Source organism: Podarcis melisellensis (genome assembly GCF_964234715.1).
Source record: "Podarcis melisellensis genome assembly, chromosome: 5".
Classification (NCBI taxonomy): Eukaryota; Metazoa; Chordata; class Lepidosauria; order Squamata; family Lacertidae; genus Podarcis; species Podarcis melisellensis.
The window spans coordinates 94,437,011-94,458,670 of NC_138537.1; the positions used below are offsets into that span (position 1 = coordinate 94,437,011).

Sequence of the window (21,660 nt, forward strand, 5' to 3'; positions counted from 1 at the left end):
TTTCAGGCTGTGGTTATTTTATGTGCAGGCTTGTGTGGCTGAGTAACAGAGGAATATTATAAAGAGTGAGAGGGAAAAGAGCAATACTGTACAGGGGAACACCCTTCACTGTGTCCTTCTAGGGAGAAAGAGGGCAGATCAGTAGAGCAGTGGGAGTTAACAGTAGACAAGAGAGTCATGGCATATTCAAAATTAATATCCAAGATTTGTCTTGGAGACAGCCTATTGTTTTTAAGAAAACTGAAAGTGATGTAAAAGATACTTAATTCCCTGTTGAAGATAGGCACTTTTTACCGTATTTTTCGCTCTATAGGACGCACCGGACCATAGGAAGGGGAGAACAGGGGAAAAAAATAATTCTCCCCCTCTCTGCTCAGCACCCCTTCAGTGAAGCAGCAGGAGAAACGGAGCCACTTCCATTTCTCCTCTCACTTCGCAGAAAGGGAAAATTGTGCAGCACCTCTCCAGTGAAGCGAAGCCTGGAGAGCAAGAGTGATCGGTGTGCACCGACCCCTCTCGCTCTCCAGGCTTCAGACGGCTATCCGCAAGCCTTCGAAGCACAGCGGGAACTCCGGCTGCGCTCCGAAGGCTTGCAGATAGCTGCCTGAAGCCCCCAGGGCGCAGCAAGAGTTCCTGCTGCGCTCTGGGGGCTTCAGGCAGCTTCAGCGAAAGCAACACGAAGCCTCTGAAGTGCGGGGGGAGCTCTCCCTCTGCGCTTCGGAGACTTTGCATTGCTATCGCTGAAGCCAAGGAGCCTGCATCTGCTCCATAAGACGCACACACATTTCCCCTTAATTTTTGAAGGGGAAAAGTGTGTCTTATAGAGTGAAAAATACAGTATTTACTGGCATCTCAGGCCCAGGGGCGTCTTGCCCATAGAGGCAAGTGGCGCGGAGTGCCAGGGCGCCAAGTTCTGGAGGGCACCAGGGAAGAGATGGAGGCTGGGCACAGCACCTCTCGGCATCAGCTTGCTGCCCTCACCCGCCTCGCTGAAGCAGCACCGCACCCGGAGCCTCCACCTCTTCTCCACTGGAGGAGCCCCCTCCAGCCGCTGCCTACCTCCTCCAGCCCTGCAAAGCTTCTGGCAGTGCCGTAAAAAGGACTCTGGGAAACGGGGGGGTGTGCGCCGGAGGGATCTTTGCACCACGGCGCCACATATACTTAAGACATGCTCAGACCAAATGGATTTTTGAAACTGGAACATAAGAAGAGTCTTGCAAGATCACAGGTCCGCTTAGTCAATCATCCTGTTTCCAACAATGAAATACGTCTCTGAGAAGTCAATAAATAAAGCATGGACAACTGGAAAGGTTTGTTACATTTCCTGGCTCACCCCCTCTAGAGCAAATGTGAGATGATACTACGACCAGCCATTTTCAACTTTCCGGGGCGAAAGCTCAACAATCATCTTCTAGCCTTAGGAAGCAGAGCTTGATGTCAAATTACACCACCAATGGCCACTGGCAGAGGAAGAGGAGTGTGGGGGGAGCACACCGCCCCGGGCAGCGTGATCCTGGTGGGGTGCCATCGCGGCTGCCTCCCCCGCCTGCGCTGGGCACCATGCCCCTGCAGGTGGCGTGCCACACCCCCGGGATGCGCGCCAGCCCTGCTCCCTCCTGCTCTCCACCCCCCGGTGCCGGAGCATGAAGCTTCGCCACTGCCAGTGGCAATCACATGTATTTCCCACATAAGTCCGCAAAACTGAGCAAAGGGTTGGAGCACCCTCTCTATGAGAAAAGGTTGAAACATAAAGAGGCTGGATATGGTAGAGACAGCAAATTATGGGTGAGATGGGAAGAGTGAACAGAAAGCATTCTCCTTTCCTCATAATACTAGAATTCAGAATAACCCAATGAGGTTGATTGGCAATAGGTGTAGGTCCCAATCAAGACTGGAGAGCCCATGATGGTTGACTCCATTGGAGTGGGAAGGGGATGAGTCAACTCAAGAAAATAGGAGTTCAAGAGAAAGTGTGGGAGGATCCAAATCTAGGTGTGGCTTACCAAACCTCCAACTGAATTTCAAAGAGCAATTCTCACCACGGTTAATTGCATGTATTTAACTATATTTAGTTTCGTCCTTAGTCATCTCTGTAAGGGAGCTACCACAGTTGGTGTAAACAACCAATCTAACCACAGCTATTAGTGAGGACGGTTTAATAATAGAAACAAAACAAAACCAGCCTCCACGTCCAAAGTAGTATTTCTCTGAATATCAAAAATTGGGAAGAAGCCAGAGCGGAGGGCTACTTTCTTCACACCCTGCTTATGAACTTGTAGACATATTTGCATGGGAGGCAGCAAAATCAAAATCAGTTATAAGCAGGGAGGACAACAGTCTGAATTAAAAGGTATACATTTCACACCTGTGTGTGTTGCTGGTAGTCAAGGGGGGGTGGCCAACCTGCCCTTCTCCACCCCCACCTCCAAGGCTTAAATATTGTGTTCGGAAATTTGAGGCAGCTCAAAGACCAAGTTGGATTACTGAAGATTGTATTTCTATAAGAAGCAGTGAAATCCTTACCACAAAACTCTGGAGATCTCCAATCCACACAGATCCTTTGCATCCGGCAGAGGTGTGCGTAGGAAGATATGATCTCACATATTTCATCACCATAGCAGTTGTTTTCTTCACAAGCTGCATAGTACAAGTTTGGAGGAATGATTTGGTGACATTCGTAAAACTGAGGAGACAGCAAGATGCTGCACTTTGTCGTGGCATGGCCAACGCATTGGCCAGCTCTGTTCACCTCACAGATCTCCCCTGGCTGCTTCACAGTCCATTCTTCAATGAAGATGCTGCTGTCGGATGTAAAGGAGCCATTTCTTAGCACCAAGTCATTGCCACTGTTTTGGTCACAGATCCCTACAGGAGAGGGACAGAAGAGAATTTTATAATATCTTAGCTTTAGAAGTTATTTATCTCCAACAGGGAATTGAGCTTAAAATATGTATATGACCCAGACTTGAAAACGTTTGCTAATCCTACCAAAACTATGTTAGGCCCATCTCAAAATTGCTACAGCCGTTTCACCTGAAGAGGACCCTTCAAATTTGCTTCACATTTTGCTTCACCTAATGCTACACCCGCTGCACATTTTCTGTACTTTAGGTGAGCGGCAGACACAATTCTAATCAAAAGCTCCTAGGTGGTTTCTGAGAATGGCAAGAGTTGGTTTATGCCAGCTGCAATGCACACTATTTTCTAGAGAGGGCTCACCCAGACTTCTAGGCAAAGATCTGGGCTTTGAAGGTGCATGTCTGAGTGTTTTTTGTTCTGATGTTGTGTTGTGTTTTTATTATTTTTGTTGGGAGCTGCCCAGAGTGGCTGGGGCAATCCACTCAGATGGGCGGTATATAAATAATCAATTGTTGTTGTTCTTGTTTTGCCCCAGTGCTTCCCCTGGAAAAGCCCGTGCTGAGTTGATATGAAATGCCCACCATTTAAAACATTAAAAACCCTAACCTGAAAACCACCCAAAGTGTACAATTTTCTAACATACCACAAAGGCCATGCGTTTCTGAAGCGAAGCTCTTTGGGCTAAGTTGTAAAGTAAATTCATTGTTGCTTGGAGTGAAGGAGAGGATGTGACCCAGAAGAGAGAACCGGATTTCGTGCATTATTGCTCCATAGACATTGACTGCAACATGACCGTCGGCATAAGGAACATTAGTTGTTATGCCATTCACAGCAACCTGTTTGAAAAAAAAATGAGAAAAGCTTCTTGTTGTTTCCATGCATTGTTGTGAATTGCTTTGAGGGTAATGTAGACGATTAATAATAATAATAATAATAATAATAATAATAATAATAATAAATTTTTATTTATACTCCACTCTTCCTGGTTCAAAAATTCGGCTAAGGGTGGCTAACAACAAATTTAAAACACTTAATTGTAAAAGCAGCATAAAATAAAGTATAAAAACATGGATAACAATAAAATTCAAAATTCAGAAATCAATTTAGGGGAAATAAGCATTAGAATAATCCCCAGGGCTAGCTGGATGAATTGGTCCTACTTGGGCCAGTGAGGAGGCCAGGGGAGAATTAGCTGTGGGTCTCAGAGCAGGTAATCTTCATAAAAGGGGAGAGGGAGGGAAGGGAAATAAAAGGCTGAATTCAAATTAAAGGCCAGGCGGAATAGCTCTGTCTTATACTTAAGTATACAACACCACCACACTTAAACTTCTAAGTATTGTTTAAAGGTAAAGGAAAGGTACCCCTGCCCGTACGGGCCAGTCGTGTCCGACTCTAGGCTTGCGTGCTCATCTCGCTCTAGAGGCCGTGAGCCGGCGCCGTCCAGAGACACTTCCGGGTCACATGGCCAGCATGACGAAGCTGCAGCTGGCGAGCCGGCACCAGCGCAGCACACAGAAACGCCATTTACCTTCCCGCTATAAGTCAAGTTCTTTATTACGGTCATAGACCAGCATAAGCAAAACATCTAAATAAGTAGCATAACAGTATGAATCTAAGTGAATAATTATTAAATAAATAAGAGCAAGAACCAAACATATACATAGAATACTTAATTAGGCATAGATAATGGGTGAGTAAAAATTTATAAGAAAAATTAAAAGATCGGTTAACACAGCAATATGGGGTGGGCTTCAGAAGTCCAGGTTTACCAAGTTTACCAAGTTTTGTTGCGGCAAAAGCCAGCGACACCAAACATCACAAGGTCAAACAAAAAGGAGATCCACAAGAACATCAAGAAGAAGAAGAAAAAAGATTACACAAGGGAACTTCGCTATGTGCCATTCAACAGCAGAAATCTACGCTTCCTGATTGCTAAAGCGCAAAATTTGGCCACCTCATATGATATTGAGCCCGAGGAATCTTCCAGAAGGTATTTTCTTAGAATTTTGGGGGAGGATTCCAAATAATGCCGTAGGGGTACGAATTTTGACAAAAGCGGCAAGATAAGTCGAGCTCGCTCTTCACTATAAAATCTGCAGGACAGAAGGATGTGTGTAACAGATTCTACACTATCAGACATACAGGGGCAGAGACGTGCATGCATCGGTACCCGCGTGAATTTGCCGTACAGCACTGCTGAGGGCATTGTCTCAAAGCGGGCTCTGGAGAAAGCCCATCTATAAGCTTCGTTAGTGATGTTAGTTAAATAAGGGGCAGCTGCAAAGTTAGGCCAAGTTTTTAAACATCTGTATGTCTCCGGGAGTAGGGCGTCTTCTTGTTGTAATTCGACATCGTAAAGTCTCTGAGTGATAATTGCCTTTGCCTTGTTCTGAGTTCCAAGAAAGAGATTTTCAGGGTTTAGGCCAATTTGTTTGATCTTGTTAGTTATTTGCATAAGCCAAGGAGGATAGGGAACTGCGGCCAGGAAGCAAGGTAACAGTCCCTTAGGATTGTAATGGATTTTCAGCCAGAGGGATATTGCTTGCTCCCAGACTTTTAATTCCACTCTGGGTAGTCCTGCCTCTTGCCTTAAGACTGCATTAGGTGTACACTTTGGGGTGGCAAATAGTGATCTTAAGAATTTTGATTGTACTGTTTCAAGGGTCTTAAGGTTGACAGAGGGGCTAATTTGAGTGCCATATAGGAGTTGGGCTAAAGATTTTGCCTGAAAAACTTTTAGGGCCATCGGTAGAAAGCCAGCTCCTTTCCTTCTGAATAATCTAAGGATGGCATTTGCACTTCTTCCTGCTGATATAGCTGATGTGGTCAGGTGTGTTGACAATTTGGCATTGTAAGAGAAAGTAATGCCTAAGTATTGGAAGGTCTTAGTCTGTTCAATGGCGTTTCCCTTTACGCTCCAATTATCTTTCCTGAAGGAGCGGTTAAAATGTACAATTTTGGTTTTGGCAAAGTTAATTGTTAACAGTTCAGTGTTACATTGGTCACTAAACTTTCCTAAGGCACGTTTCAGACCCACTTTGGTTTGAGAGAGAAGAACAGCGTCATCCGCATACATTAAAACTGGTACTTTTCTGCCGTTAGAGAACACGGGGGGGTGGGTTTCGATTTCACGGCAGCATGTGACCAGGGAGTTAACATAGATGTTAAATAAAAATGGGGCTAATAGGCATCCTTGTCTAACTCCTCTTTGGACTGGGATTTCTCTAGAGAGTCTGCCGTCCTGTGCAAGTCTTATCTGGAGGGTGTTGTTCTCATGAAGCTTAATCATCAGAAGTAATAACCTTCTGTTAATACCCATATTGGCCAATTTGGCCCAGAGCCTACCCCTGGATACAGAATCAAATGCTGCCTTTAGGTCCACAAAGGCTGCATACAGTGACTTTTTCCAATGTTTCACATACTTATAGACAAAATAATCTAACACTAAGCAGTGATCAATAGTGGAACGTCCAGATGTAAACCCTGCTTGTTCAATTTCTAGTAAATCATTATGATCTAACCATTCACATAATTTTAGGCATAGATGTTTTGTATAAAGTTTGCAGATCACATTCAGAAGACTAATTGGTCTATAATTAGATGGGTCAGAGGGGTTACCCTTTTTAAATATAGGCACAATTATAGCCAGTCCCCAATCTTTAGGGATTTCAGTTGTCTTATCTATATATGAAAATAGATTTGCAAGAACCGGGGCCCACCAGTTTATTTGCGCTTTCAGAAGTTCAGCAACAATGAAATCACTTCCTGGGGCTTTGCCAGATTTCATTTGTAGAATTAACGAAGTGATTTCAGTTTCAGATGTTGGGGGCCATGATGTATCATTGTCTAAGGGGATGTTAAGCAGCGCAGAAGGTCGATGTTCTCTAAACAGCACTTTATAGTGCTCTTCCCATGAGTTTGCAGGGATTATTGTGCCCTCGTTAGGAGCTTTGGTTTGGCTGGAAATAATTTTCCAGAAGTTGGTATTGTCTTTTTCTATTGACGCTTTTATGAGGGCCTGCCAGGTGAGAGAGTCTGCGGTTCTTTTTTTGGTTTTTAGTAACTCTTTGTAGTTCTTTTTTTTAAGTTGTAACTCTAATTTAGTGATAGGGTTAGGATTTTGCTGGAAGACCTTAAAGCATTCCCTGAGTATAAGTTTTGCCTGGATGCATTCGCGGTCAAACCATTTTTTGTTGGTAGGGGACGCATTGTGGCTAGATCTCCCGAGTCTTGACAATAGCGGTTGGAGTTTTCGGATTAATGTGTTATAATGGCCAATTGGGGAGGGCTCTTCAGTATCGTTGGAGGTCAGATCAGCCCAGAGGAGTTGACCTTCCATTGATTGTGTCCAAATGCTGAAATTGTTATTAACATAAGGGGACCATTTGATTCTGGATCTGCCTATTTGTTGTAGAACATTAGGATCAGAGGTCTGTGGGGTGAGCCCACATCTAGAGGGTTCCCAAAATTCAGTCCTTTTAAGACCGCTATAAAGCGGTCCCTATTTATCTACTTGCACTTAGGGGTGCTTTCGAACTGCTAGGTGGGCAGGAGCTGGGACCAAACGACGGGCGTTCACCCCGCCGCGGGGATTCGAACCGCCGACCATATGATCGGCAAGTCCTAGGTACTGAGGTTTTACCCACAGCGCCACCCGCGTCCCATTAAGTATTGTTTAGGCACCTACTTAGCAGAAACATCAGTCGTGTCAAAGGTGCCGCTGACCCCGCTGCCATGTAGCAGCTCCATACAATACGTAACATAATATTTTGATGTAGGAGTTAATTTTGCGTGCACAGCACCGTTGAGAATGACAAGTGCGGTCGCTGAGTCAAAAGCTGCTGTTGTGAATGACAAGCACCGCTGCTGCTGTGGCGCGTCTTTCGTAAATGAGCGCACAAAGTCGAAAGTCCTTTAGTGAAACAGGAGGTATACATTTCGGTAATACCTAGGTATATATGTATTTTGTTTTCTAGCTTGATCAAAATTACTTATTATTTCATAACAGGTAGATAGTTAAGAGCTTAGGTGGCTTCAGCGGCGGGTGCCTGGCGCCCCCCAGAATTCGGCACCCGGGTGCCCCACACCCCTTCTAAGCCCAGGTAAAGATGGCCCTAGTTTCAGCCGCTGAGAATCAAGACTGCTCTTGTAAGCATAGCTCAGTCCCAGGTTCTGCTTTGGGTAACACTGGAAAGAGATGGAACATTGGGAACTGGTTTTTACATATACTATATATTTTGGAAAATGATTTGTCTGTCTGTCCATCTCTTTGTTCTCCATAGGTTAGGCCAACCCTTGAGAGATCACAGCTAAATTTGGCAAGGGTGTTCTGGAAGTGGAGGTAGCGGTGTTTGTTGGGACACTGGCTGCCATTTTGAATCAAGATGGTCAACCGAAATGTCACTTTGGGTGACTTTGCCCATTTTTATTTTTATTTTTTGGCTTAGGTTCAGCTGCCTCTTGTTTTGGCACTAGGCTTCCCAAGTGGAGGGCGATGCTCTTCATCAAATGTTTGGAAACCAACTGCCATTTTATTTCAATATGGTGGAGATCTTCCAAGGTTCCTTCTAGCCAGCTGCAAGATTCAAGGTTGTATTCAGCTAAAGTATACTCAAAGTAGACCAGTGGCATGAAGGAATGTGACTAGGGTCATTAATTTCAATGGGTCTACCTTGAGTAAACCTTGGTTGAACACCATCCCCAGGCTCGTTTCTTCTTCATTGGCTATACTACAACTCTAAGCTGTTTATCTAGTCCCCAGTCCAGCATTATTCCCACTACAATGGCTTACCGTCATGTTGCTGAAGAGCAGCACAGACGAGCCCTTGTATGTGATCGCCATGGCATTCATGCAATTGAATCTTGGGGTTAAACTGCAGGGCCTGTTGCGAAGAACGACCTCAATATCATGTTCTTTGTCTTCAAACAATGTGTAGGAACAATTGCCTGTCAGTTTGAAATCCAGTCCATCAAAGGTGACAATATGCCTGGTTGAGCTTCCCATGCACGTGCCTGTAAAGTGGCAGGAAAAAACCAAAAATGACCATCAGGGGACCTGATCATTTTAAGTAAACCTTCTCCTTGTTGAAATAAATTAAAAAATTGTCCAGTAGCACCTTAGAGACCAACTAAGTTTGTTCTGCGTACAGTCATGTCTTGTTTTGAGCCAGGGATCCGTTCTGGAGCCAGGCCGCTAGCCGAAAAGGACACAGGGCAGAGTGCCATGTCTCCGCACGTGCGTGGAGCGGTTTGCGCTTCTGCACATGCGCGAGCGGCAAACCCAGAAGTAACCCATTCTGGTACTTCTGGGTTTGCTGCGGACGTTCGCCAGAATGGACACTAGACGAGGTGGACGTTCGCGGAGATATTACTGTATAAGCTTTCGTGTGCTTGCACACTTCTTCAGATATCCTATGTGAAGAAGAGTGCATGCACACGAAAGCTTATACCCAGAACAAACTTAGTTGGTCTCTAAGGTGCTACTGGGCAATTTATTTATTTATTTATTTATTTATTTCAACTGCGTCAGACCAACACGGCTACCTCCCTGAATCTTCTCTTTGTTGACAGGCAAAGCAACAGGGGAAACTGAGCAGTTGGATTCTGGTGCCTTGCTCTCTATACCACTGTGCCAGTCCTCTACTGCGCTCTAGTACCACAAATACAGGTGGTAAGAGGAGCCAGCTGGCAATAGTTGAGAGAAAGCTGCTGTCTGCAGCCCAGCTCCTGAGAATGAGCAGTTTTCGAACTGCCAACCCGCGCCTTCCTAGTGCCACTTTCAGCTTTCTTCCAGGTACCTGCTTTCACATGTATCCTCTACTTATAGGCGTATAGAGTCTAATTTAACTAATCATTTGTAAAAATGTGTTGCTTTGCTCTGTGTGTTAAGTTCAGGTAAGCTGAAACTCTCCTGCCTGTTACTTAAACTGCCCTCATTCACTCTGTCAAGTACCGATCACACCTGAGGGAGGATGAAAAGGCAGCAGAACAAACTACTCACATGGACACACCCAGCGGCAGCCACATGTTTCCTCTACTTTAATAGCAGGGAGACTGTTGCGACATTTTGGTCTGGGCATCTTCTCACAATTAATTCCATGGCTCTCCAGAGCTGTGCGGCCACCCGGGAAGCATGTCACAGTGTGACATTGATCCAGCAATGTCCATTTGTCACCAGGCTGAGCAAAAACGACATACTGAAGTTAAAATAGGATTCTATGTTTAAATGATAACAATGGAAGAGCATTTGGTAAGTAGCTACCAGACTGATCTACAGTCTAAAACTAGCAAGCAAGATGATACTCTCCTTGGGCTGCTAAAATAGCCTTGGACAATTAAATAAAAGAAAGGAACAGGGTTGTTTTTTTATGTGTGCAAAAATATGAACGATGTAGAGAAACACTTGGACGTGAACCAGCCAAAGTCAGTGTTTTCAACTCCCACTGATTTCAACAGGAGAATTAAGCATGCATATTAAGGTTACCAGATTATTTTCAATGAATCCGAGGACACTTTTCAACTTCCTAATAAATAGATGGATTTTGTCAGGGGACTGATTTGTAAATCTGGGGACTGTCCCTGGGAAACAGGGGTGTCTGGTAACCTTAATGTATATATGTTTGCTCCACTGATATCAATGGGACTTAGTTGTCTTTAACTCTGACTGGATTGTCCCCTCTGCAAGAAAGACATGCCAAAATGTGAAACAATTAATATGATGGAATACAGCGCTTGAGGAGAATGGTACTTGGTCCTATGAAGGACTTTACGATGAGAGTATATGAGTTCATGCTTAGTCGTACAAAATTCAAAAGAGAAACATGCCAGTAAAGCACAGGATCTCTCTTACTTCTTCCAACATGAAAACATCAGGAGTGAAACAGTAGACAGTCCCTTGATTAAAATTTACTAGAAATATCAGGTAAGAAAGGGCCACATTAGGTGGCACCACGTTTGGGATGGGGCTACACATTCTCCACTCCCCTGATGTTTTGCTAAATGTTAGCAGTTCTGATATATTAGCCAAAAATAATAAGCTCTTGTTCCATGGTTGAGCACCATCAACCTAAAAGGCATTTATTCCTCCACACACCCAGTCCCAGAAAATGGAGGTTATCTAGAGACGTTTTCCAGGACAAGTGGCTTTGCAGGCTGATTTGATTAGTTGGACATCTGAAGGAATGGGTTTCCCAAATCTGAAGCCTGACTGTGCAGTCAGTCTGAAACGGGCCCCATTTTTCCTTCTCTAAGGGTGCATTAGCTAAAATCCATTAACTGGAGCATTTGAGCCAATGCATAACAAGGACCCAGCTGTATAAACAAAGCCCTCTCCTTTATCAGTATGTGACGCTTAATGGATGGCCTTGTCAGTTCCAAAGTGGAGACGGGATGGCAGAGCTGAGGCTTATCTTATCTTGTGGGTTGTAGATATCCTGACACACTGACGCACAGACCTTGCAAGACACCCTCGCGCTTTGGGATGGCGCCAGAAGTTCTCTTAGAGTTGCTGACCTTCTTACCCCAAGATAAGGAATACAGGAACATCCTTTTATGGTCAAGAGTACAGGAACAGGAACATCTGTTTATGGTCATGGATGTCAACTTACGTGTATGAACGTACGAGGCTGGATTCCTGGGGAAGGGGGGGAGAGGGTGCCTGGAGGATATATATACTGTATGCAATTTCTCTTGCTTTTGTGCTTGTTGTGAACTGATTCACACAGTGTCTTCTGCTATCCAGAGAGCAGAATAAACTCTTTCTCTGAACCAAACCTCAGTGTCATTTGACTTCCTTCTTCCCGTCCGGGAGCAACATTCACCCAACCAATCGGTAAAGTCTAATAAGGCTACATATCCACATAGTATCTTTAAGTTATGTAAATGTAAATATAATGTAAATATAAAGATATACTGCATCTACTTACTGCCCTCACATTCCCATCCTCATCTATGCACTCTAAGACAGGCTCTGAAAGAGAAGCAATCATTACACATTTAGAACATCTCATTTATACAGGATGCAAAGGACTACTAAACTGTGGTTTCAAAAAATACAGGTTTCAGCATCGCCCACATGTCACAACATATGTTATCGTTGCTGCAGTATCCTGAGGAATCATCCTTCGTGGATTTTAAGTTTCGCTCCTCATATTTTTATAATGTTCTCAAATTTGATATATCCACAAAGTTCAATAAAAAGTATTGTAAAAATAAAATAAAATACAAGCTTCAGAAGAAAATTAGCCCGAAATATATTCTAACAAATGACTATATAGCCTTTTCCTTCTTACCTAGGGATGGTATGTCAGCACAGGGATGGAGAGTGTAACCCTGTTGATTCCCTTTGACCTTTTTTATGGTCATAAAAGGTAAAGGGACCCCTGACCATTAGGTCCAGTCGTGACCGACTCTGGGGTTGCGGTGCTCATCTCACTTTATTGGCCGAGGGAGCCAGTGTACAGCTTCCGGGTCATGTTGCCAGCATGACTAAACCGCTTCTGGTGAACCAGAGCAGCACACGGAAATGCCGTTTACCTTCCCGCTGGAGCGGTACCTATTTATCTACTTGCACTTTGATGTGCTTTTGAACTGCGAGGTGGGCAGGAGCAGGGACCAAGCAACGGGAGCAATGAGCTCACCCCATTGCAGGGATTCAAACCGCCAACCTTCTGATCGGCAAGTCCTAGGCTCTGTGGTTTTACCCATAGCACCACCCGGTCATGGAATCATCCTAAAAAAAACCCACCCAGGAGCAGAATGGGACACACCTCAAGATGCCCACAGACTAAGACAGAACAGATTTGCCCACCCTTACCAGTGGTGGCCCTATTCACACCCAACTTGACCCTATACTGGACTTAGGACCTTTCTAAGTTTCTCGCTTTCTGACAAAATTTGTTTTAAGATACAAAGCAGATAAATAACCAGGGTGGGCGTGGGGGTGGGAGTTGGCAATGTGTAGCTCATAAGTCTCCATTTCTTCTTAACAAGTTTTGTTCTTCATCTCTCACTATGTGATGAACTGGCATACTTGAAGAACGTCTACAAGGTAGGATCCTCTAGCTTATGAAAAGAGAGCGGCAATTTCTGAGAATAATGGAAGCCATTAAAGAAGCAAAGAGTGCACCTCATATATCTTGTTGTGGTGATGTTGTTTTCTTTTGGTTTGTTTTGCTCACCTGTGCAAAGTTTCTTGGAAAATGTATCACCCGATGCCAACAGAGTTGGAAGGTCATCAAAGCGTTGTAGCTCAATTATCCTGTCAGGGGCAGATGGCCCAGCTAAAGTCCTCAGTTGTGCCTTCTCATATCTGTCTCCAACTCCAATGGGAAGCAATGCGACCCCTAAGGAAAAGTTTGACATATTGAAACACACCCTTAGAAGGTGGTGGACTTGCTTCATCAGAAGTTCTTTAACTTATTATTATTATTATTATTATTATTATTATTATTATTATTATTATTATTCCCCACTCATCTGACTGGGTTGCCCCAGCCACTCTGAACTGCTTGCAATATATATAAACATAGATAATAAAACATTAAACATTTAAAAACTTTCCTATACAGGGCAACCTTCAGATGGCATGAGGTCAGATAAACCGTATCCTCCTCCATTGAGGGCACGAGTTGCGGTGAGATCACCATAAACTGTTGTGGGGAAGGACCGTTTGGATAGCCACAACACCCCACTGGTTGCCCCTTGGTTGCTGGGGCTGAGATTTGGCTGGTTTGGGTGTTTATTGGCTGCCAAGGGGCTATTTAAGAGGCTGGACATAGCTGGAGAGCTTCTCTTTCTCACAATGTGCATTGGATCACCCGCCCCCCCCACCCTATATTTAGGGCTGTTCGTTTGGCCTTGCTATGCCTGTCTAGGGGTCATCTGTTTTGGAGCAGGGGCCCAGTAGGAATTTTGCCATTTGACTGATTGGCTGTTGCCATTTGGTTTTTGCCTAAAGGTAAAGGTAAAGGGACCCCTGACCATTAGGTCCAGTTGTGACCGACTCTGGGGTTGCGGCGCTCATCTCGTTTATTGACTGAGGGAGCCGGCATACAGCTTCCAGGTCATGTGGCCAGCATGACTAAGCCATTTCTGGCGAACCAGAGCAGCGCACAGAAACACTGACGGAGCGGTACCTATTTATCTACTTGCACTTTGATGTGCTTTCGAACTGCTAGGTTGGCAGGAGCAGGGACCAAGCAACGGGAGCTTACCCCGTTGCGGGGATTCGAACCGCCATCGTCACAACTTTGTAAGGTTGGCGGTTAGGCACTGGTTCAATGTTTTGGGGAGGGGACATGGTTGGCTGTGCCTGCCCCTCCATCGCTGCTGCTAGGGAATTCCGTTAAAGGAATCCAGGGACTCGCCTTGCTTTTGTCCGAACCCTGTCAAGGGGCTAGGGCCACACCAGAGCCCCTGGGAGCATCTGGGGTGAGCTGTGAGATCAAAGCCAGCTTCTCGCTCCTCCAGGATGCTTTCCCTTACTGACCTCTGGTGGTGCCCAGTGTCATTCCTGTTCCTGCCACTGTGCAGGTTCAGGTAGTCTGGAACTAATGCCTAAGCAACCACTCACATGCTGTAATCAATAAAGATGCAGCTAAAATTAATGCTAAAAACCTAAAACTAAATTCTGTGTCTATTGTGTCTTTACTTGGGGGGGTGGCTTGGGGGCTCTTCACATGCCACTCCATACCCTCCAACATTTCTCCAATGAAAATAGGACGTCCTAAGATATAGCAAGGCATTAGTAACTGGGACAGCTTCTCTAAATGTGGGACTGTCCCTGCAAAATAGGGACACTTGGAGGGTCTGAATGTAAGACATCTGGAAAGAGCCAGGGAGGGGAAGGCTGTGCTTAGGAGTGGGACCAGTGTGTGCTGTGACATTGAGGGAGTGGGATTTACTTGCATGTTTTCATGGTTGCAAAGAACTCTGGTCTCAGAAAGGGGTACTTTGCAATAGAGACAATGCAGAGGAAAAAGGAACTCTTAATCATTTTTCTGCCAGACGTTCTTTCGTCCCAACATATCCACAGTTATGTGGTTCCACTAACAACAACAATTCCCAGGGCTTATTTTAAAAAACGGAGTTACTTTCTGAAATACCCTCGTACTGTAAAAATAAAAATAGTGGCAGAATATTTACTATTGACTCTTGCAGAATATACAGCAGCCTCCACGGAATCTTGTGATGGGGCAGATACAATGATCACAGCTATCTTGGAAGCGTTGGGTCTCCCTCCGTTGGCTTCAGAAACGGCATGCTGAACTGTGAAGTCAATCACTTCTCCTGAAAATGAAAAGGAAAAGTGGTCCATAAGCCACAGTAGACTATTTTCAAGAGGGGTTAGTAAAGGGGCCCTCCACATATTGTTGGGCTACAAATTGCATGTTGTGGCTGGGGCTGATGGGATTTGTAGTTCAATGAATCTGGAAGGTACCAGGTCAGTGAAGAATGATTTAGGCATGGGTAGGCAACCTAAGGCCCGTGGGCAGGATGCGACCCAATCGCCTTCTAAATCCAGCCCACGGACAGTCCGGGAATCAGAGTGTTTTTACATGAGTAGAATGTGTGCTTTTATTTAAAAGGCATCTCTGGGTTATTTGTGGGGCATAGGAGTTTGTTCATCTGCACCCCCCAATATAATCTGGCCCCCCACAAGGTCTGAGGGACAGTGGACCAGCCCTCTGCTGAAAAAGTTTGCTGACCCGGACCCCTGATTTAGAGAGTAGTAGGAATGGTAAGGTTTATGGGATGTATACTGTTGAGAGACAGAAGATTAAAAATAGGACAATTTAATAACTGGCTTCATTTAATCTACTTTATGATACAGTGGTACCTCATGTTACATATGCTTCAGGTTACATACGCTTCAGGTTACAGACTCCACTAATCCAGAAATAGTACCTCAGGTTAAGAACTTTGCTTCAGTATGAGAACAGAATTCGTTCTCCAGCGACGCGGCAGCAGCAGCAGCAGGAGGCCCCATTAGCTAAAGTGGTGCTTCGGGTTAAGAACAGTTTCAGGTTAAGAACGGACCTCCGTAACGAATTAAGTACTTAACCCGAGGTACCACTGTACTAGATAAGGCATTGCTGTAAGCAGACATAGGCTTGGTTTGCACACCACCTTAAGCCCAACCACCAAGAGACTGTGGTAGTTTTGCTGTTGCGCCAAGCTGAGCTTAGTTTGACTTAGCATATCATCCAAACCTGGACTTGTGGCTCGGCTCTTTCCAGACTAACCACAAGCTTGCAACCAAAATGTCCAGGAAGCAGCAAATCGGCTGCCATCTCCTTTTCCAGAACCTCCACACTTGCTCTAAGCCATAAATCAAGGTCACACATAATCCTAAACCAAACAAACAAGCAAGTAGGGACCCAGAAGGAAAATGGCAGCTGCTTCGCTCTTCCGGTTGAATCCTGACAAGACAGAAGTACTGTTTTGGGGGGACAGAAGGCGGGCAGGTGTGGAGGATTCCCTGGTCCTGAATGGGGTAACTGTGCCCCTGAAGGACCAGGTGCGCAGCCTGGGAGTCATTTTGGACTCACAGCTGTCCATGGAGGCGCAGGTCAAATCTGTGTCCAGGGCAGCTGTTTACCAGCTCCATCTGGTACGTAGGCTGAGACCCTATCTGCCTGCGGGCTGCCTCGCCAGAGTGGTGCATGCTCTGGTTATCTCCCGCTTGGACTACTGCAATGCACTCTACGTGGGGCTACCTTTGAAGGTGACTCGGAAACTACAACTAATCCAGAATGCGGCAGCTAGACTGGTGACTGGGGGCAGCCGCCAAGACCATATTAATACCGGTCTTGAAAGACCTACATTGGCTCCCAGTACGTTTCCGAGCACAATTCAAAGTGTTGGTGCTGACCTTTAAAGCCCTAAACGGCCTCAGTCCAGTATACCTGAAGAAGCGTCTCCACCCCCAGACGCTGAGGTCCAGCACCGAAGGCCTTCTCAGTAGTGGCACCCGCCCTGTGGAACGCCCTTCCAGCAGATGTCAAAGCGATAAACAACTACCTGACATTCAGAAGACATCTTAAGGCAGCCGTGTTCAGGGAAGTTTTTAACGTGTGATATTTTAGTGTATTTTTTGTTTCTATGGAAGCCGCTCAGAGTGGCTGGGGAGGTCCAGCCAAATGGGCGGGGTATAAATAAATTATTATTATTATTATTATTATTATTATTATTATTATTATTATTTTATATTATATTCCCCAGAAGATGCACTGCCTGCAACTTGCCATGGTTTAGCCTAACACAGTCTGCCCAGACATACCAAGAGCAGTAAACCAAGAACTATTATTGGTCTCAGGTTGGTTTTTTGGGGGGGGAGACAAACCACAAACCTTGGTTCACACATATCACTAAGTCGCATTGTGGCTCAGTTCTGTCTAGCACACCAGAAGTGCAAAGTGGCCTTGATTTCCCTTCTGGGTATTATTGCTATTATTATTTATTAAATTTGTATTTCGCCCTTCATCTGAAGAGGACAGGGCAGTTCACAACATAAAACTGGGAATCTTTGGACTTGCTCATTCTCATGCAAACCAGACCGTACATTTGTTTATATATTTACACTTGTTACTCTTTATGTTATGTGTGCAATATCTCTATATCTATAGATTTGCAATGGTAGATTTATAGTACAATAGGAGATTGGGACGCGGGTGGCACTGTGAGTTAAAGCACAGAGCCTAGCACTTGCTGATGAGAAGGTTGGCAGTTTGAATCCCCACAACGGGGTGAGCTCCCATTGCTCGGTCCCTGCTCCTGCCCACCTAGCAGTTCGAAAGCACATCAAAGTGCAAGTAGATAAATAGGTACCACTCCAGCGGGAAGGTAAACGGCGTTTCCGTGCACTGCTCTGGTTCGCCAGAAGCGGCTTAGTCATGCTGGCCACATGACCCGGCCAGCTCCCTCGACCAATAAAGGAAGATGAGTGCCGCAACCCCAGAGTCGGCCACAACTGGACCACATGGTCAGGGGTCCCTTTACCTTTACCTTAGGAGATTTATAGTACAATAGCACAAATTCTAAGCATTTGTATGTAAACTGTAGAGCAAGATATAATAACATACTTAATGTATATGCAAATAGCTTGGCACTTACATGGAAAATAAACCTGCAAGGGAACATTATAGAATGTAGAGGATATATGAAAAAGGTTCTGGAGAGGAAATATTTTTAATTCAGTATCAGCCAGAACAATGGAACTTTGCAGTAAAAATAAATTACAGGTGGCATTTATACACCCATTCAACTCTTCCTCATCACCTCCAGTCAATCTTCCAGTTGTTGGAAAGGATGTGGAAATAGAGGAATGTATTTTTATTTGTGGTGGGAATGCCTTCTGGCACAGATGTTATGATCCAAAATTTTTATTGAAATAAGGAATATTCTTAGATAGGCTGTTCAAGCTACACCTTGGCTGGTGCTATTATCAATATTTTATAGTAGAAATGAGAAAATAAAATTAAAAAAAACTATTATTATGGAATATGTTGAAATGGTGCAGTTTTTTTGTGGAATTCTATTGATATTTTTATGCTTCCCTTTCCTCCCTTCTTTTTAGCTCATTTCTTATGTTTGTATTACTTCCGTGAAGTGCAAGACACACCAGTCATCTATATTATTTATGTCTACTGTCCATAAAAATGTGTTTCACATTTATCCCTTCCTTTGTTTTATTGTTTTTAAACTAGGTGGAAAATCAATGAAGATTATTTAATATATATATATATATATTAAAAGGATAAATTATATGACAATACCATTTTAAATAAAATTAAAAGTTCACAAAAGAACTAACCCATCAGGGCTATGATACAAAATTACCATTTTCAAAGCAAATTCGGAAATATTAACTTTCTAGTTATGAAACATCATTGAGTTATTTAGGCTAGGAGAAATATTCAAACACAGCGTATTTTAATGCCCTATTTAAATATTTTTAATGGTGCTACAGTGACACCCAGTGGAAAGAAAAAAGCACAAACATACTCATTCATTAGCACAGCATGCTACAACCATCCCAACTCTTAGTCACTCGAACGCCAAAAGATATATTTAACAAATTCCTGACATGGCCTAAGGAGTGTTTTCACTGCTACTAGGAAAACACCCACACAAGCAGCAGAACAGCAGATTACCTGTGTGGCCAATGATCTGCCAATCTGGGTGACTAATCTGTATGTTGCTGTTAGGAGTGGCAAAGGTTGGCATTAATGGATAGGAACAGGAGAATTGCAGACTTAATTACGCTGTACTCTTTGTGTTTCTTCTGAAATGTTTACTTGGCTAAAACATTCTGTAGCATATTAATCACCACTATTGGGAATTTCTGTCCCCCACTCCAAAGAGATCTTATGATGCCCTTACAGTAACAATAACTGTGTTGGAGATACTTTGCACGGTAAGGACCAACTGTGTCCCCAGATGGCAGGGGAACCACAAGAAGGACCTCTGATGAAGAACTTAACGCATGGACAGGGACATGTGGAGACATGCAATGGTTCAGTTCCATTTGTCCAAAGCCACATCGAAAACAGTAGCTGTACAGCAAAGTAGCATCATCCGAGAATCTAAACTTGATTTGCAGCACGTTTGCCGAAATTTGGACCACCATATACTGTACTAGCCTTCCTTCTGAGCTGCCCTATGTACTCATTGTATATATATAAAAAAAGCTCCCCACATAGGAGAGTCTAGACTAGGGTCAGCAAACTTTTCCAGCAGGGGGCCGGTCCACTGTTTCTCAGACCTTGTGGGGGGCCGGACTATATTTTGAAGGGGGTAAAAATGAACGAATTCCTATGCCCCACAAATAACCCAGAGATGCATTTTAAATAAAAGCACACATTCTACTCATGTAAAAACACGCTGATTCCTGGACCGTCCGTGGGCCGGATTTAGAAGGCGACTGGGCCGGATCCAGCCCCCGGGCCTTAGTTTGCCTTAGTCTTGTTTATTTGGTCTTTCCATGTTCATTGAATTGTGTTTTTTTTTCATGTTACACTGCCCAGAGTTGTGATTATGTCTCTCTTAGATTTTTACGATTGATTTTACAATTACACTATTCTTATAAACTACTTAGAGATGTTTATGTTAAATGATATATGAACTGTAAAAATAAATCAGTGTGTGGGTGGCAAAGTCCAGAAACAGTTTTGCCATGCCCCTCATTGTGTAGGTTAGACTAGCAGACATTTGTACTAACCAATAATAATTTAAAATCCCCATGCCAGGGACATACATTTACTTGTTTCAATTCCTTTATCATTTCTCTACTTGGATCTCTGCAGTGTTGAATTCATGCTGAGTTCTGGTTTAACTAGAAGAACTTCTAAAATTAATTCCAGAATTTGAGCATACATAGGTTGCAACAATTTTCAGTCCATTTCATCTTCCCCTTGACATACATTAATTACATTAGCATCTGCATATTTAAAACACTGCAAAACAATTAAGTAGCTGATTTTGCAGTGAACACCTGGAGGTGTGTGTGTGTGCCAAAAATCTTACCATGAACTAGAGATCAAGGTAAAATTTGCCAAAATTGCTCCTTGCAAAGAAATGAGGGGGAGGGAAAGGAAGGGACAAATTCTGCTTCCGACTGGCAAGAGGAAGAATTTCTCAGATGGGTGGGGGTTGACTTAGCAGTCAGGGGGCCAGTCCACTGTCCCTCAGACCATGTGGGGGGCCGGACTATATTTTGAAGGAGGGGGAATGAACGAATTCCTGTGCCCCACAAATAACCCAGAGATGCATTTTAAATAAAAGCACCCATTCTACTCATGTAAAAACACGCTGAGTCCTGGACCATCCACAGGCTGGATTTAGTGTGCCTCTTAGTGTGCCTACCCATGGCTTAGCTGGAGTGGGGAACCTTTTTGCTTCCACAGGTCAGATCGACTTCATGGGGCAAAGATATATCAGGGTTGCAGGGTTAACCTCCCTGCCTAGCATTTATTATTTGCAGTATGTCCCACTCTGCTCTTTTCAGCCTTCCAACTGGAGGCTGAAAGGAAGGACATGAAGGTCCTTCAAAGAGCAGCAGTTTCCATTTATATGGAAAGGAGAAATCAAGAGTGGATGAAAAGATAATAAAAGCTAGGCATGTGCTTTCTTCAGAAACAGAGCAAAGTACAGGCTCTTAAAGACGCAACAACAGCGGCCATCAAGAAGGAACACGGCAGAAAGGTGATGTCAGGGAACTGCCATCGGAGCTCAGGGTGGTGGAGAGGCTCTCGGATGCTGGGAGACCCTCGGGTGCTGAGGAGGGAACCAGCAGGGGGAGAGGGAGAGTTTCCGCTGAAGAAGGAGGGGAGGAGGAGACAGTGTTGGAGATGAGGCGCAGAGACGCTTCAAGCGAGACCAGTGGTGAGAGCTCGGGACCTCCCCTTGGGACGCCCACTCTGCGCAGAAAGCTGTCGCGCAGAGAATCAAGGAGGAGACTTTCTGTCAAAGAACTTTTATGTTGGAAGAAATTCAGGAAACGCCCACTGACGGATTCTGCCAGTGATTAAGGCAGCCACGCACTCATGGCTGTCCGGTTAGAGAGAGTTTAAAACTAACCACAAAACTGGGAGCGTTTTAGCGCTTACGCACAAGCAACCCCCAAAAAATTCCTTCCAGTAGCACCTTAAAGACCAACTAAGTTAGTTCTTGGTATGAGCTTTCGTGTGCATGCACACTTCTTCAGATACAGTGTATCTGTAGAAGATACAGTGTATCTGAAGAATACAGTGTATCTGAAGAAGTGTGCATGCACACGAAAGCTCATACCAAGAACTAACG

General features: G+C 44.4%; 1 protein-coding gene across 1 annotated transcript in view; it reads right to left on the reverse strand.

The window, feature by feature from the left end:
* Positions 1-21,660, reverse strand: part of VWF (von Willebrand factor) — a 166,087-nt gene that overhangs the window by 55,288 nt on the left and 89,139 nt on the right. Inside the window, exons 31-37 of the mRNA XM_081911652.1 lie at positions 15,004-15,147; positions 13,038-13,202; positions 11,784-11,827; positions 9,860-10,037; positions 8,651-8,871; positions 3,503-3,695; positions 2,524-2,865 (exon numbers count right to left, since the gene is read on the reverse strand). Of these exons, the coding sequence (XP_081767778.1) occupies positions 2,524-2,865; positions 3,503-3,695; positions 8,651-8,871; positions 9,860-10,037; positions 11,784-11,827; positions 13,038-13,202; positions 15,004-15,147 (1,287 nt within the window). The remainder of the gene's footprint in view (positions 1-2,523; positions 2,866-3,502; positions 3,696-8,650; positions 8,872-9,859; positions 10,038-11,783; positions 11,828-13,037; positions 13,203-15,003; positions 15,148-21,660) is intronic.